Source organism: Mytilus trossulus, chromosome 2, assembly GCF_036588685.1.
Source record: "Mytilus trossulus isolate FHL-02 chromosome 2, PNRI_Mtr1.1.1.hap1, whole genome shotgun sequence".
Taxonomy (NCBI): Eukaryota; Metazoa; Mollusca; class Bivalvia; order Mytilida; family Mytilidae; genus Mytilus; species Mytilus trossulus.
In genome coordinates, this window is record NC_086374.1 from 40,665,600 (window position 1) to 40,684,829 (window position 19,230).

Genomic DNA, 19,230 nt, shown 5'->3' on the forward strand with positions numbered 1-19,230 from the left:
AAATTTACAAATCTAACATTGTTGGGTTGTTGTTTAGACGAGTTGTATAAGCAGAATATACACAGCCATGTATCACCATCACTACTGGTGATCCGATGGATAAATCTGTTGTAGAGTTGTCACTGGTTCAGACGTACTTACAAATATGATCATTTCTGTGACTGTAGCTTAAATTAATTTGTAGGACCCTTTACTACAGATAATTTAGCTGATCTGTAAAAATAACATCTTCATGCCTTATATATCATGTACTGTAGTAAGACGCTAGATTAAAACTGACGTGGACAGGTAACACCCGGCCACCGAAAGCTTCATGCCGGTAATGTAATGAAGCCCAGGCCTCACGGTCATATAACTTTCGAGCATGATTTTTGTACTCAGACTCGAAAATCAACCAATTAAATTGCTGAATTTCATGTTTCGAGCATGATTTTTGTGCTCCGAGCACTGAGCAAAGTTTTATGCCTTCAAGGCCAGGTGGTCGTGTGATAGCGCGTCGGTTACAGTGCAGGTGATTAGATGTCACGATATATCAGTAGCTTGGGTTCGAATCCCGGCGAGGGGAGAACAAAATTTGCAAATCTAACATTGTTGGGTTGATGTTTAGACGAGTTGTATATACAGAATGTACACAGTCATGTATCCGATGGATAAATCTGTTGTAGAGTTGTCACTGGTTCAGACGTACTTATATATATATTATATATAATGACTGAATAAGTAGTCAAGGATTAATCTTACAGGGCGATGGATCATGTAATATGATTCTGTACACTACAAAATATAATATATAACAAGTAAAAAAGGGTACAACATCACCATTAAATAACTATAAAATGAACAAATATTAGATATTTCGGATAACAGATATCCTTCTTCGGTAATAGCACGATGTCAAATGAATCATGTCAATATATTCAACAATATAACTTGAGATACTATTAAAATCTTGAAAGTTTATCCAATTTAAGCGGACACCACAGACGCTGGTACAATTCTAAAATGTCCAAACACGGCGCAAAGATTACAAAGATGTGCCAAATAAAAATAGTTATTTGCGATGTGAACTGGTACAATTCTAAATTTCCAAAGGTTGTGACAGTTGTGATTTTATAACTGCCTGGAGGGCAGCCCTCAAACAAACAAAAAAAATCAATTGTGCCCTAACCGATGATGTATATATTTTATATTTGGATCTATCTCATCATATGCCTCAACAGAGAAGAAAAATCTATGAACGAATCGACAAAAAAATAATTCAACAATATCTTATGAACACTGTTTGGAAAAGTCATATTTTTTAAAGTAACTTTCTAAATTATGATTGAAACTTTTTATACAGTAAGAAATGCATTTATTTAATATTTTTTTTCTATTTTTAATTATTTTACACAATATACTTTTTAGTATCCAAATAATTGTTTTGTACACTACTTTGTGACAGAGTGTGAATTTCGCTTGTTTGTTGCGGATGTTGATGTTTGTATGGATAAGGGTGTTGTGTCGGGTTAACTTGGGTATACCAGTAATCGAATGCGATCCTTCACTGGGGTTCTGAAAACAATCCAAGAGAAACTTGAAATATAGATGTTTATTAATTGGAAACAAATCAGTAAGTCATCATATATAAAAAGTAATACAAGTACAATACAAAGGCTATAAACTAAAATCATGGGTTAATGGATACTATCAATGATACATATAAACATACATATTTGTGATGTATAAAGCAAAACCTATATAATAATACACATCAATATCATTAATTTGTGAAACTCAAACAATCAACATTAAGACGTAGTGAATACTACTGAAAAAAAAGCGATAAAGTGAAATTCAGAAACAAATGCAACATACTTATGCGTACCTAATAAAATATAAGTTTTCAGCTTTACTGGGTGGTATTTAAAATACTAAACATTCCTCATTATAAAAATATACTAAAAACAAAAAACTATCTACAACAAACAAACAAAAGACACACCTTGCAAAGATAACCTATGAACATGACGGGTCAATCATAAAGAATCTGGATTTAAATACATGTATAATAAATAAGGGAGGGACTAGCTCCTTTATTAAGTTTCGGATAAGAGTGGACCTACATTTTATAATTTGTAAAGTAGTTAAAATTCTATTCATAAGATAAGTACTTATTTGACAATTGATACATTTCTAATTAAGGGGAGATAATCACACTTTTATGCATGGGTGTCTTGCAAGGTATAAATTCTGCTAAAAGGGTGATAAGTTATTGTGTACTGTGAACAACATAGATATGAGTATGATTCTTTAACTAAAAATGCATTACACACTATATACACTAGATTAATTATTTACAACTGATAATTTAAACAAAATAAGGGGAGATAATCATTTTCAACATGGGATGAAATTACTATTATTCTTTAATCTGTCATAGGGGAAACTATTCAGGATAAAACATTGAAGGAATAAAATAGTATATTCATTTTCTTATATCAGCTGATAACAGTACAGTTTCTATTGCTTCAGTTCACGAGTAAAACAATGGCTACCTGTAGGCCAACATTATTACACAAATATTTAGACTAAAACTGATTCTATACGCATAGAATATTAAGACAACCTTGCTATAGATAATATTATAGAAATTCTGCGAATCGGCTTTAGGCAACCAAGTCTTACCATGATTCTAAACATCTTTTCCTAAGTAAAAACTTGCTTTCATTTACAAAGCGCCTTTTCTATTTTTATCATAACAGAAATGAGTTATCGGACTTGATTTAATCTAGCTATTTATAGATAGGCTTTGAACTCTTAATTTTCATTAAAATGAACATGTATTCGCAATAAAAAGAAGGATAATTAATTGATCTATATACACATATATCTAGTGTACATTATTTACAATTATAGCTAACTCTTTTTCTATGTCTCAAGACTTCTTTTAAATAGATATAAAAAGAATTTCATAATACAATAAAATAAATGTAATTTCACTAACCTGAAAACAATCCAAGAGAAACTTGAAATATAGATGTTTATTAATTGGAAACAAATCAGTAAGTGATTTGTTCCCAAGAAATAGTATTTCAATTTCCTCTAGGATTATTTTCTGTTTAACCAATCGGATTTCTAGGTTTTTAGAAAAATAAGGGGGATTTGTCATTTCTTAAAAATAAGGGCGGTCCTAAAATAGCGTGCCCTGATCAACAGTGCTAATTGAAATTACCTACATTTCAGGCAGATAACAATAGCAGCTTAATTAAATCTCTGTCTACAAGTTTGTATCTGCCAAAGCTAAATAGGTTTGAGTCAAAGTGTTAATCTCATGACAAAGACTATTTGCTAAAATTCTAGAAAAGTATTAAAAATAAGCCGTAAGGAATCTACAATCCCGATTCAAAGTAAATACAATAAAAACTTAGTTCCGTCTTAAATGCTTCAAAATGTTAACTTAAAACCTATTATATAAGATATAAATAAATCTTTATCTAGGGCCGTGAATTGAAAAGTTTTCTATGTAAATGAAGAAATAAATAATAATTTATTTTAATTATGAACTTTCGGAACTATCTTTCTTTCTAATAAATGAATGTTTATTAGTATTTGGGGTTGGTGCCTGAGAATTAAATTTGAACGAAAAATACACCATGTCAATTCCCCCTTGGCCCAACTGCTTTGGACCCCAAAGCTTCAAAATGTTAATATCACTTCTGAAAAATATCAATACACAAATATTAGTAGAAAAAAACAAACTAGTAACAGAAGTATCTTTCTTATATAAAGTAAAGCATAAAAATTATAATACACATATAGACAATACCAATTAAAATATAGAAAACACATATGCAGAGATTAGTTTTGTAATCAAGGTCCTGATTTTTCTAAAAATTATGGAACAGCCTTATTGACTTAATTTAAAAAATAAAAACAATTTGCATAAAGTTGTTTTAAAGGTTATTTTTAAATGAAAGTACTGTAACCAGGGCGCGTTTACTCTCATTGAACATCAATGTTTAAAATATATATATAAAAGATTCAAAAATGAAATAGTATTAAGCGTTTATTCTTTTATACTAGAAGTTATATTGCAATTTGTTGAGTCAATCAAGCTTTGGATACATTGAGGTTGTTTCATCAACCTTTACATGAACATCATCAACATGATCATTAGACTGTGGTAAACAAGATGGATTCAGTGTGGAGGCAAAACCTTGATGGGTTATCAAAACATACACATTAAATGGTTGATTTATAATCTGACTAATTTTATAACGAGTAATGATATTAATATCTATAGTGGATGGTATTTTAACAGTCTGTCCAGTAACTCTGTTTGTAATAATAAATGATGACCATGAAACAAATAATTTTGATTGAGGAAATGCAGAAATTGAGAGATCATGTACTTTTGGTACAGGAAAATTGTAATAGGATGGACATAATGACAAACTTAGTATTGGCACTGTTACACAACTTCCACCTGAAGTTATTTCAAGCATGACTTTTGTTGACTTTTGATTTTTTGATTTGTACAAAGAGTATATGATAAAAATCAGAAATATTAATACAATGGTATTCAAAATAACAGATACATGGCTCCACGAAAACTCTTGTTTCATCAACTTTTCAATGATAGATGGAGATTTATCCTTGACATTTGGATTGCGATATATGAATGATGGCATGGTTTGTGAATGTATTTGTAGTGACTGTTGTAAAATAAGTAGTGTTACTGCCATTTTACGAACTTTACATAACATGAAAATACAAAAGACAATTACTATTCTGGAGATACCAGTAGTAAAAACAATGAGAATGGTGTTTGAATCAGGCCATGTTGCCTCTGGTTCAAACTTTTGTGTAAATATGGGTTGTTCTTCGATGGTCTTGGGTGACTCAATCTGGAAAGTGGGTAACCATGATTCTTGGGTAATAAATGACTGGATTTGTTCTTTAATTTCATTTCCATGGTTGATTCTTTGGGTGAGTTTTCCATTTATGGGGGATAACAGTATTGTGATGAGGCTTAATATGACTATGATGGAGTAGAGAAGACTATTCTGATGAGCGAACAAGAAACCTACAAAATATGAAAAAAATATTTTAATCTTTTCTTTTTTTTTTTTTTTTATTTAAAAGTATGTTTTAATTGTAACAAAAACTTATGTGTTGATTGTCGATGAAAGTATACCTGTACACAGTATACAATCTAGCACTAAGACAGTAGAACCAGCTACTAACACAAACATGACCATAACACATAATATTCTGTTTTCTCTCTAAATTTAATTTATGTTATTCTAAAATGAATTTTATATTTCTGATAAGAATTATCCTATGAACGAGGTAGAAAAAAAATTAAATGATATGCGCAATGTTCCTCATCAGAAAAATGTCTTTATAACCGGTGTGTCTATTGACCATCAAATCACCATAGCGGTATTAGTCTAAGCCTATCGCAGTAAAAGGGTGTGTGGGTTTGGGGGTCGAAAAACAATGTTCAATGGGGGATTCAATATCATCTATACCTGTGTGTATGGGGGAAGGGGGGCTTACTACATCTAAGATTTTCTTTCTGGGTAAGGGGGGCTAATCATACCTAAGAATTATCTGAGAATTCAGACTTTTTATGTTGAGGCCTGAGGAAGGATATATTCTTTTTGTTAAACAGTGACCTTTTGCGTTTTCCTTTCTTGGTGAATATGCGGTCTATTTCTTCTATTATATCTGGGTCAAAACTGGTATCTGGTTCCCATGTACGTGAATTATCTGCCCATTCTACTCGAGTTTGTCTGTGTCCATTTTTGTATCGACCTTTCAATAGATCTTTAACTACATATTTTGTACTGGGGTCTGTAGTGGGCAGAGTTTGGGGTTTTGGATTCTGTTGAATTGGGGGTTTTGGATTCTGTTGAGTTGGGGGGTTTGGATTCTGCTGAGTTAGGGCAACATCTCCATCTACTTGTTGTTGTGTGTCATCATTGATATCTGCATTCTGTTCTGGTGGGTCATTATTTTGTGGAATTTCAGCTTCAGGTGGGTCATCATATTTTCTTCTGACAGGTCCAGGGGGGTAATAGCGTCTCAAATTTGTGGCATTTATAAGGGAAGGATAAATGCGATGATCAGAAAGTCTTTTTAGCTTATATGTGTAGTTAGGGCCAAGCTCTATGATACGATAAGGACCTTCAGATTTGTCATAAAGCTTGCGTGAGAGACCTTTTGGTGTTTTTTGTATTTTCAATAAAACTTGGTCACCAATGGATAATTCAGGTATCTTGGCTTTGAGGTCATGGCGCTCTTTATCTTTGGCCTTTTGTTCTGTTTCATTTTTCAGACCAATTTCATGAGCCATTTTTAAGTTAGATAGAAATTCTTGTATAAAGTGTCTACTGTCTGGAGGCAAAGAATCTTTTGGTTCTAATGCAATATCAAAGGGCAACCTCATCTCTTGACCAAAGACCATGTAGAAAGGTGAGAATTTTGTTGTGTTGTTTGATGGGGCACGACGAAATGCCATCATTATACTAGGAATCAAGGCTGGCCAATTTTTCTGATCATTATTGCAATATGTTCTCAAAGAGGCAGCAAGTGTACTGTTTTGACGCTCAACCGTACCATTTGTATTTGGATGATAAGAACTTGTGTAATGTTTTGTGACCTCAAATATTTCACAGATAGCTCGTATGAGTTTTGAAGTAAAAGCAGCTCCACGATCAGAGGTGAGGCACCTTGGTGCTCCGTAACGAGTTATTACCTCATTGTAAAGAACAGTACCTATTTCTTTTGCTGATTGAGTTCGAAGGGGAAATGCCTCACACCAGCGAGTAAAAGCGTCAACGACTACAAGAATGAATTCATAGTTGTCAGCAGTTTTATAAATAGGACCTAGAACATCTATATGCCATCTGTCAAATCTACCTGCTTGTGGCATTGGAGACCGAGGAGGTTTGTTTGGATCATAGTTTCTTTTTGCTCTTTGACATCTGTCACAAGACTTTATATATTCAACTACATCTGCATGCATTGCTGGCCACCAATAATTTTGCAAGAGAGAAGATCTACATTTTTCAACGCCAAGATGGCCACCTCCTGCTAAAGAGTCATGATAGGATTTTAGAGCATCAAGCCTTAAACATTTAGGTAAAGCAATTTGTAGAATGTGACGCAACTCTTCTTGGACATTTCTGCAACGCCTTTGATACCAGTGGTATAACACATTATTTTGAATGGAATAGAATGCACTTTCTGAAATAATATGCCTAATGGTTTTTGTGTCATCTGGAAGAGTTTTGTCAGATAGATATGCATAGATTTCTTTGAAATCATCACAGTTCTTTTGTAGCTCTGACAGAGATGTATTGTTACCTATGATATCATTTATATCAGGACCAACCTCTAAAGCAGAAATAGAAGGAAAAGAGTCCTCAGAATCATTTGCATAGACAAAAGTGACCTCACGTTGATAACCATCTTCATCACATGGAATATCATTTTGAAGAGAACAAACATTAGCAGAAGAAGAGTCTGAATCATCATAAGGTCGACGACTAAGGCAGTCGGCTACAACATTGCTTTTTCCTGGTCTATGGACTATGTCAAAGTTAAGATATTGAATTTTTAATGCCCATCTTTCTAAACGACCTGTATGTTTTGCAGTTTGTAACCATATAAGTGCTCTATGGTCAGTAATTATGGTAAAATGAGTACCTGCCAAGTAGGGACGATAAGCTTCAATACCTTTAATCACAGCATAACATTCTTTTTCAGAAGTTGTCCATTTTCTTTCATCTGAGGTTAATGATTTACCTCCATAGCAAATGACATATTCCTTGCCCTCATCATCTTTTTGACCAAGAATATAGCTTATGGCTTGATTTGAAGCATCACATGTCAAGATGAAAGGTTTAGAGCTATTAGCATAGGAAAGAACAGGTGCTGAGATCAAGGCATTTTTGATAGTTTGAAAAGATTGTTCACAGTCCTCAGTCCAATCAAAAGATTTATCTTTTCTAAGAAGAGCATTTAAAGGACTCACAATCTGTGAGTAATTCCTGATGAACCTCCTGTAATAATTTGCCATGCCAAGAAAGCTACGAACTTGTTTTTGGGTTTTTGGGATAGGATATTCACTGACTGCTCTAGTTTTCTCTGAGTCTACTTCAACTCCATCTCTAGAAATAATGTGACCTAAGAACTTTAACTGTTTTACTGCAAAATGACATTTTGAAGGGTGAAGTTTAAGATTTGCTTCATTCAACCGAGTGAAAACCTGGCCAATATGTGAAAGATGTTCCTCAAATGAGCGACTGAAGATAAGGATGTCATCAATATACACAAGAACAGATTTCCAGTTAAGCCCTCTTAAGACGTTAGACATCATGCTAGCAAAAGTAATGCTACTGTTTCTTAAACCAAATGGCATTCTTTTCCATTGATAGACACCAGATTGAGTGATAAAAGCACTTTTGATTTGACTTTCAGGGTCTAGTGGGACTTGCCAAAAAGAACTTCTCATGTCGAGTGATGTGAAAAATTTTGCTTGAGCTTCTCCAATGGAATCGAATACACTATCTAGATGGGGTAGAGGAAAATTTTGTGCGAAAGATATCCGATTCAATTTTCTATAATCTATACAAAATCTGTATTCCACTTTGTCCGACTCATTACCAAGTGCCTTTTTACGGACTAGAACAACTGGAGAAGACCAGTTGGAGGTGGAGTGCTGGATAATGTCATTTTGCAACATTTCATCAATGTGTTTGTTTGTTTCTTTCTCCATGTGAGGGGATTGTCTATAGAAATTTTGTCTCACTGTTTGGGAGTTTGGGATTGTTTCGATGTGATGGGTATAGGATGTAGTAAGACCTAATTCACTCATATCAGCAGCAAAAGTACCTCTATGTTCTTTAAGGAAAGCATTTAGCTTTGTCTTTTGACCTTCTGTTAAATCACTATCTGCTAAATCAAATTGAATATCATTAGGTTGTTTTGTGTTGCTAGATTTCATAGATGAAACAGAAAAATTGTGCAAATCATCTTGTGGTTTATCAAAAGAGTGTATTTCTGCACCTTGTAAACATTCAACTGTAGCTAATTCCCTGTTTGCTCTTAAATGCACATCTTTGTTTGTTGGGTTTAGCAATTTTATAAAGCCTTTATTTTTGTTTACCTTGACTACACATTTTGCAGCAAGTAAGTTTTGACTAGCCAAATTGTGAAGTGGTTCTAGTAAAACCTCTGCGCCATGTTTTTGTCTTGAAATTTTGACTGATATGATTTTCTCAGACATTTTAGGAATTATAACAGCATTTTTGACTCTTGCTAAACCAGATTTTGTGTCCATTTTTATAACAGTTGATATGCTTGGGTTGTCTGTTAAAGTAACTGTGTTTGTGTCAAAGCACAAATGTGCTTTTGAGTTTTTCAAAAAATCTACCCCTAATATCAATGAATGGTGAAGTTTGTTAAGCACATAGACCATTTGTTGATAGTCTCTATCTCCTATTGTGACCTTGATTTTTATTTTGCCTAATATTCTGACATGATCACCATTCACTGCAATTATAGATGGTATATCAGGCGGAAGAAGTTTGTTTTTTGAATATGAAGTTTTGTTCAGAAAGTTAGAATGCATAACTGAAATATTTGCTCCACTGTCTAACAAAGCATGAGTTCTCGTGTCACCAACAGAAACCTGTGTAGTACTCTTTTGAGGATGAAAAGTTGTCAACAAATTTACAATTGCCTTATGATTGTGATTGTCATTATGCCCACCTATAGACCTATGTTGCCTACAAGCAGGCTCGCACCCCTATTGGAAATTGACAGACTGTTGAAAGTTTTGATTACCCTGATTGCATACATAGTGAAAATGACCTTGTTTACCACATTTTAAACAAAACTTATTAAATGCAGGACATTTGGACCTTGATATACAAAACTTACCACAGCCTATACAATTTGTATTTTGGTTTGTCTGGTTTTGTGGTGACCATTGCTGTGTCTGGTTCGTGGTTTGTTGATATCTTGTTCGATTCTGCTGTTGTGGCTGGAATTGCTGTCTTGGTTGGAATTGCTGACGTGGTTGGAATTGTTGGCGTGGTTGGAATTGTTGACGTGGTTGGAATTGTTGGCGTGGTTGGAATTGTTGGAATTGCTGGATTGGCTGATAGTTATTCTGGAGTTGTGGTTGGTATTGTGGTTGAACATATTGGTTGTTTTCAACCGGTTTATAGGTATTTGGATTGTAGCTGGTAATTTTTTCATCCATTGAAGAATTTATTGCAGAGATGGTACTTGAAAATCTTTCTGCCAAATTGTCCATGAGTCTTGCTTCAGCTGATGCAACAAATTTTTCGACGCTGTCATTGATGTTGGTTTCGTCTAGTGTTTTTGTTTGATTTACTGTCATTTCAGCTATTGATGCGATTTTCCTTAACTCTTCAATAGTTTGTGGTTGTTGAGGAATAATTATGTGGGCAATAGAGGATTTCATTCCATTAATAGCAAGTTCTATCAAAAACGGTACTGAGGCACTCCTATACTTATTGTATTGAATTGCCCGATGAATATAATCTTCGATATTTTCGGTTGGAGACTGCTTTAACTTTGTCAAGTTAATACTTGAACTGACTTGAGGTTGAAATCTGCTTATGAAAGCAGTCTTGATTGTTGCCAATGATTGTTTTGCTTCATCAGCTAGGGTTGAAAACCATTCACTTGGTTTGTCCTCTAAATGGAACGGTAATGATAATATTGCTTGTTTGTCTGTCATATGCTGAAGTGTTATAAAAGCTAAAAACTTTTGCCACCATTGACTTGGCGAAACTTTCCCATCATACGGTTTTATTTGAACATTAATTTTGTGCTCTATCTGGAAACCTGGAGGTATTTGTTGGTTGGATGGTTGAGGTGGTGGTTGATATGTAATGACAGGTGCATGAGTACTCACTGTTGGAACTGTTGCTGTTGATGTTGTAGGTACTGTTGTTGTTGTAGCGTTAGTTGTTGGTGCTGTTTGGTGACCTGAAGGTCCAGGTTGTTGGAGGCTGGAAGTTCCTGGTTGTTGGAGGCTGGAAGTTGCTGAGTTTTGGAGTCCAGAAGTTCCTGGTTGTTGGAGGCCAGAAGTTCCTGGTTGTTGGAGTATCAGATTTGTTTCTCCATCTGATGTTGTGGGGGTGCCATTTTCTGGAAACATACTTATCATCCACGAGTGATGTAGGTCTATTGGTCCTTTGGATCTGGTCCACATATATTCTCCTACACTAGGGATCTTTAAGTCGCTCCACCAATTGACAGAGTGTGAATTTCGCTTGTTTGTTGCGGATGTTGATGTTTGTATGGATAAGGGTGTTGTGTCGGGTTAACTTGGGTATACCAGTAATCGAATGCGATCCTTCACTGGGGTTCTGAAAACAATCCAAGAGAAACTTGAAATATAGATGTTTATTAATTGGAAACAAATCAGTAAGTCATCATATATAAAAAGTAATACAAGTACAATACAAAGGCTATAAACTAAAATCATGGGTTAATGGATACTATCAATGATACATATAAACATACATATTTGTGATGTATAAAGCAAAACCTATATAATAATACACATCAATATCATTAATTTGTGAAACTCAAACAATCAACATTAAGACGTAGTGAATACTACTGAAAAAAAAGCGATAAAGTGAAATTCAGAAACAAATGCAACATACTTATGCGTACCTAATAAAATATAAGTTTTCAGCTTTACTGGGTGGTATTTAAAATACTAAACATTCCTCATTATAAAAATATACTAAAAACAAAAAACTATCTACAACAAACAAACAAAAGACACACCTTGCAAAGATAACCTATGAACATGACGGGTCAATCATAAAGAATCTGGATTTAAATACATGTATAATAAATAAGGGAGGGACTAGCTCCTTTATTAAGTTTCGGATAAGAGTGGACCTACATTTTATAATTTGTAAAGTAGTTAAAATTCTATTCATAAGATAAGTACTTATTTGACAATTGATACATTTCTAATTAAGGGGAGATAATCACACTTTTATGCATGGGTGTCTTGCAAGGTATAAATTCTGCTAAAAGGGTGATAAGTTATTGTGTACTGTGAACAACATAGATATGAGTATGATTCTTTAACTAAAAATGCATTACACACTATATACACTAGATTAATTATTTACAACTGATAATTTAAACAAAATAAGGGGAGATAATCATTTTCAACATGGGATGAAATTACTATTATTCTTTAATCTGTCATAGGGGAAACTATTCAGGATAAAACATTGAAGGAATAAAATAGTATATTCATTTTCTTATATCAGCTGATAACAGTACAGTTTCTATTGCTTCAGTTCACGAGTAAAACAATGGCTACCTGTAGGCCAACATTATTACACAAATATTTAGACTAAAACTGATTCTATACGCATAGAATATTAAGACAACCTTGCTATAGATAATATTATAGAAATTCTGCGAATCGGCTTTAGGCAACCAAGTCTTACCATGATTCTAAACATCTTTTCCTAAGTAAAAACTTGCTTTCATTTACAAAGCGCCTTTTCTATTTTTATCATAACAGAAATGAGTTATCGGACTTGATTTAATCTAGCTATTTATAGATAGGCTTTGAACTCTTAATTTTCATTAAAATGAACATGTATTCGCAATAAAAAGAAGGATAATTAATTGATCTATATACACATATATCTAGTGTACATTATTTACAATTATAGCTAACTCTTTTTCTATGTCTCAAGACTTCTTTTAAATAGATATAAAAAGAATTTCATAATACAATAAAATAAATGTAATTTCACTAACCTGAAAACAATCCAAGAGAAACTTGAAATATAGATGTTTATTAATTGGAAACAAATCAGTAAGTGATTTGTTCCCAAGAAATAGTATTTCAATTTCCTCTAGGATTATTTTCTGTTTAACCAATCGGATTTCTAGGTTTTTAGAAAAATAAGGGGGATTTGTCATTTCTTAAAAATAAGGGCGGTCCTAAAATAGCGTGCCCTGATCAACAGTGCTAATTGAAATTACCTACATTTCAGGCAGATAACAATAGCAGCTTAATTAAATCTCTGTCTACAAGTTTGTATCTGCCAAAGCTAAATAGGTTTGAGTCAAAGTGTTAATCTCATGACAAAGACTATTTGCTAAAATTCTAGAAAAGTATTAAAAATAAGCCGTAAGGAATCTACAATCCCGATTCAAAGTAAATACAATAAAAACTTAGTTCCGTCTTAAATGCTTCAAAATGTTAACTTAAAACCTATTATATAAGATATAAATAAATCTTTATCTAGGGCCGTGAATTGAAAAGTTTTCTATGTAAATGAAGAAATAAATAATAATTTATTTTAATTATGAACTTTCGGAACTATCTTTCTTTCTAATAAATGAATGTTTATTAGTATTTGGGGTTGGTGCCTGAGAATTAAATTTGAACGAAAAATACACCATGTCATTTGTAATGTTTTTTCACTGAAAGCGTAGCATTGAGGTGTATTTTCCGGAATTTGCCGAGTATCACCAGAATGCCATGCGATAACGTTACAGAAAGGCATGTGATAACAATCGAAGCATGTGCTAAACTTTTCATATCAGCCCGCTAAGCACCAATTCCAAAAATATGAAGGTTACGTTAATTTAATGCTATTATCATACAGTAAAAATCATATGTTATTTAGTCAAAGTATATGATAAATGTATTTTATATATATGTATCTAGTGACATATATGATAACCATTGCCAATATAAAAAAGAAGATGTGGTATGATTGCCAATGAGACAACTATCCACAAAAGACCAAAATGACACAAACATTAACAATTATAGGTCACCGTACGGCCTTCAACAATGAGCAAAGCCCATACCGCATATAGTCAGTTATAAAATGTCCAGATAAGACAATGTAAAACAATTCAAGCGAGAAAACTAACGGCCTTATTTATGTAAAAAAAAAATGAACGAAAAACAAATATGTAACACAACGACAACCACTGAATTACAGGCTCCTGACTTGGGACAGGCACATTCATAAATAATGTGTCGGGGTTAAACATGTTAGCGGGATCCCAACCCTCCCCCTAACCTGAGACAGTGGTATAACAGTACAACCAAGGTTATATCGGTGTTGTATTTAATTGCAACAGTGGTCAACAGCCTAAAGATCTCCGATTGATACTTTATCACGATTTCGTGTAATGCTTGTAACTTCCTATTAAACTTTATTGCAGGTAAATATTTTAGCATGTTATAAATCGAATTTAAGAGTTTGAATAAAGTTTATGGTAATGCATTCGGCAGCAAATACCCATTTAAGACACATAAAGTGTCTATGCATGTTTCTTTATATACGTAGAGGGAACCGTTACTTTTTGTAATTCTGGTAAAAGTTCAGATACATGTCATCATTTGATTATTATATGTAAAATCTATCTTCACCAAGGTATTCTAGCTTGCATATAAGTGTAGGAGGACTATATAAGTCTCGTTTTTTTTTTCTCGAAACACAATATAAAAATCATGTGTTTAATAAATCATTCAGAAGCTTCTAAAGATTTAACGTAAGATTAAAGAATTCATTTTTCATCAGATGACACTTTATATTTCATATTTAAATAAAAAATCAACGGGGCCGAAATGCGAAATCAAACTCCTAACACGACAGGTATCACATTCACACGTGGAGCAGGATCTGTTCACCTTCCGAAGCACCTTAGATCAACCCCGTATTTGGTTGGTTTCATGAATCTGAGTCTTTAGCTTTTATATTCTGTTTTTAAACATATTGTAGCAAATTGTTGTTATTGATAAGATCATGGCTCATTTCTTAATACTAACTATAATATTTCATGGTAAGGGTTATTTTTGGACGTTTTTACAGTTTAAAAATCACTACATGAAGTAGTAGGCTCTTGTACAAAGATGTAAATCAATGCAAAAAACAAAATACACGGCAGACTTTGTATGTTTTGTGAACTTTTTGTGAAAAGTTATTTGAAAGATTTATTAGCTCTTTGAAATAAAAAAAACTTTTGATATAATGTTGTAAATTAAAAAAAAAGTCACAGTAGAGAAAATTAATTTATAACTGTACGAGTGAAGTATGTTTATGTCAATGCTATGAAATGGTCTTGCATGTATAACTGTCATAAAATTAACCGCCCGAGTGTAAACTAAACATAATAGATTAACCGTTTAAAAAATTTGATTGTTCAAAGTTAACACTATGATTACCTAAATAATATTATAATAGATATCTTTTACAAAACACTGTTGTCAAATCGATCGATCTTGTATAAGTTGTGAATAGTCTATATTATAAAGCATTAGAAGGAAATTATCCGTTTAAAGTAAGTAGAAAGAGATCTACAGCTTAATTGTGAGTTAATATCAGTATTCACATTCTGCATATTAGTCTGTTAGTAATTACAGTTGTACTTATCTGATATCTGAATAAATAGTATTCGTCAAATTTCAAATGTACACTGAACTAGTATGCATATTTGTTTAGGGGCCAGCTGAAGGACGCCTCCGGGTGCGGGATTTCTCGCTACATTGAAGACCCATTGGTGGCATTTGGCTGTTGTCTGCTCTATGATGGGGTTGTTGTCTCCCATTTCCATTTTCAATTTTATTGAAATATTCCTCATTTTCGATATGTCAGGGTTCTACAGCAGAATTGTCATCTTTAATGACAACAGTTCCCTTTATATATTATGTCAGATCTTTGCCATTTTCTAAGTTGTCTTAGAGTCTTTATTTTGGAGCATGGTACCACATTATGTGTGTATTTTAAGGTTCTAAGATTCTATAAATGACTTACTTCACAACAGGCCATACTGAATTTTCATGACACATTTGCCACTGGACGTTAAGCAAGTAATAACTAATCTAAACTGACTTGTCACCAAATTATAAATGCATAAAGAATGCAAAAACTGCAATATTGAGAGATTCTGTCAATGACATCCAAACAAAATATAAGGGCATCGTTAAACAAAACCAAAATTATGTCGAAATTTCGGATTCACTCTAATTCATGATCGGTAATAGTTATCAAAGGCACCAGGATTATGATTTGATACGCCGACGCGCGTTTTGTCTATCTATACATAAGACTCACCAGTGACGCTCAGATTGAAATAGTTATAAAGCCAAACAAGTACAAAGTTGAAGAGAATTGAGGACCCAAAATTCCCAAAAGTTGTCCCTAAAGTAATCTTTTCCTGGGATAAGAAAATCCTTAATTTTTCGAAAAATTCAACATATCCGTGGTCATCTGTTACAAAGATATTCCTTACCAGTTACATTAATCGTGATGGTGTCAGTAAAACCATAGATGTACAAACCCATACATCAGTAAAACCATAGATGTACAAACCCATACATCAATAAAACCATAGATGTACAAACCCATACATCAGTAAAACCATAGATGTACAAACCCATACATCAGTAAAACCATAGTTGTACAAACCCATACATCAATAAAACCATAGATGTACAAACCCATACATCAATAAAACCATAGATGTACAAACCCATACATCAATAAAACCATAGATGTACAAACCCATACATCAGTAAAACCATAGATGTACAAACCCATACATCAATAAAACCATAGATGTACAAACCCATACATCAATAAAACCATAGATGTACAAACCCATACATCAGTAAAACCATAGATGTACAAACCCATACATCAATAAAACCATAGATGTACAAACCCATACATCAGTAAAACCATAGATGTACAAACCCATACATCAGTAAAACCATAGATGTACAAACCCATACATCAGTAAAACCATAGATGTACAAACCCATACATCAATAAAACCATAGATGTACAAACCCATACATCAATAAAACCATAGATGTACAAACCCATACATCTATAGTTAAACTTTCGCAGTGATATATGACATACTCTATATACAGGCACTGTTTAAATGTTGAAATGAAAATAGATATAGGAAGATGTGGTGTGAGTGCCAATGAGACAACTCTCCATCCAAATAACAATTTAAAAATTAAACCATTATAGGTTAAAGTACGGCCTTCAACACGGAGCCTTGGCTCACACCGAACAAAAAGCTATAAAGGGCCCCAAAATTACTAGTGTAAAACCATTCAAACGGGAAAACCAACGGTCTAATCTATATAAACAAAACGAGAAACGAGAAACACGTATATATTACATAAACAAACGACAACTACTGTACATCAGATTCCTGACTTAGGACAGGTGCAAACATTTGCAGCGGGATTAAACGTTTTAATGGGCCCAAACCTTCTCCCTTTTTCTGAAACAATAGCATAACATCACAACATATAAAAACATACGATAAAATATCAATTAGCAGACTTAACTCAATCAAAAAACGTATGATTACACAAAGAACGAATAAATTGGATCTGCGATATCTGAATACAAATGCACAGTTAATTAAATATTAGAGACAAACAGGCTTTCTATTATACTTAAATTTGCACATGGTCAGTGCTTTACATCTGTATCAAACTACAAAAAGAAACATTCATTTAACATTATTTGAATCTGAACTTAGAATGAGGGTACTCAATTGTTTCGCATTAACTGTTTATAAATGTTTCAATGCACTGTTGTGACGTTTTCACGTGTAGACTGCAGCAGTATATGAACATTTCTAAACCTCACTTGATTGTAAACTTCCAAATTTATTTATGGGTTGTTATGGCTTTGAACTCTCTTTTAGTAACTGCGAGTACTTTTATATACTTGTATATATATAATGAGTAATGGTGGTATGAGAGTATTAAGAAATAATAGATTTTTTCATACTTGACAAAATGAAGTATGTTTTGTGTTTGTAAAAAAAGGAATAATCAAAATAAAAATGAAAGGTCAGCGAGCTTGTTTTCAATCTATACATGTGAAAAATTTACGTTTTTTTGTATAGATTATACAGATATAAAGCATTTGAATAGAAGGAATTTTGAAATAAAATATTGGCAGACAGCTCTTATATTAAAAGAAAAAACGTGTCATCGTAACTTTCTCCTGCTATAACAAAAAATATAGATTTCCTGATATTTCCTGTATGAATAATACCTTTTCTAAGTTCCAAAGAAAAACATATTCAGTGATTGATAATGGCCTAAATTAGATTGATTTGTTCATTTAAATGAAAGTTCGTATATAGTAATTTGCATTGTTGTATTGAATTGTTTACCCAATTAAAACCTAAGACATATTGTTTTCTGCTTTTCATTTAAAAATCCAAATCACACATACCACCTTTATGCGCCATTTGCACCAGATTTTAACAGTTTGTTCTTTCTTTTCGTAGTTACAGTTCTGTCCCAGGCTATTTTAAGGGGAGGGTTGAGCTTTTAAAAACATGCTCAACCCCGCCACATTTTTTATGTGCCTATCCAAGTCGGGCGCCTGTCGTTGGTTTATGTCTGTCATATTTGTTTTTTTCGTATAGTATATACTGTTTTGAATCACATCGTGAGTTTTCTCATGCTAAATTTGTTTATAGCTGATTTTTGCTCACTGTTGAAGGCAGTACGGTGAACTATAACTTCTTTAATCTACGCCACTCTAACTTTGGTGGATAGATGTGTCATATAGATTTAAATATAGTCCTGACCGATTTTCTCGCTGACGGATTTCGTATACTGGTATACCAAAACATGATTTGATTTAATGTTGTTTCCCTGTATAGCAAGAAATTCTTAAAATAATATAAAAAAGAATAAGAAATATTGTTGTATGTTTTAGGTCCAGACCTTTCATGCAATTGTTGATTTATTTTGAAAATGATTATACGAAATGATAACATTCCGTAATCATAAATATGTGGGTTTCAACTTTGTGCAAAGAATAAAATACAATTATTTTATACATGCGACTTTTTCATTAAATTTCTTTCGTGTCATTTGCATTAACATAACCAGAAGGTTCACAGATTTTCACATGACATTTTACACTAGCTCAGTTAGAATGAAATTGTTCAATTACATAAGAGATATTTGCCACATTACTTACACAAACACCCATAATTTACATATGAAATAAATGAGAAAATGTCTCAATCAAAAGAATTTTCTCTATCACCAATTTCCTGATCTGTAATCCAACTTAAATCGATGACTTTTTCAAATCTTTTTATTTTTATCGCCGTTTTTTGTCCCACATATGATAAACG

At 33.0% G+C, this 19,230-nt stretch overlaps 1 protein-coding gene across 2 annotated transcripts; it reads right to left on the reverse strand.

Annotated features, from left to right (window-relative positions):
• Window positions 1-1,426: 1,426 nt before the first annotated feature.
• Window positions 1,427-13,362, reverse strand: LOC134707232 (uncharacterized). Of its 2 annotated transcripts, XR_010105691.1 has the most exons (4): window positions 12,513-13,362; window positions 9,937-11,399; window positions 2,668-5,068; window positions 1,427-1,554 (listed from the first exon to the last, which is right to left on the reverse strand). XR_010105691.1 is itself a non-coding variant. In XM_063566827.1 (3 exons), the coding sequence occupies exons 2-3, from the start codon at window positions 11,240-11,242 to the stop codon at window positions 4,089-4,091; spliced, it is 2,286 nt and encodes a 761-aa protein (XP_063422897.1). In that variant the 5' UTR covers window positions 11,243-11,399; window positions 12,513-13,362; the 3' UTR covers window positions 1,577-4,088. The 2 variants fall into 2 exon arrangements, 1 of the variants encoding a protein (XP_063422897.1); XM_063566827.1 differs by lacking the exon at window positions 1,427-1,554 and having other exon boundaries at window positions 1,577-5,068.
• Between the last annotated feature and the right edge of the window lie 5,868 nt (window positions 13,363-19,230).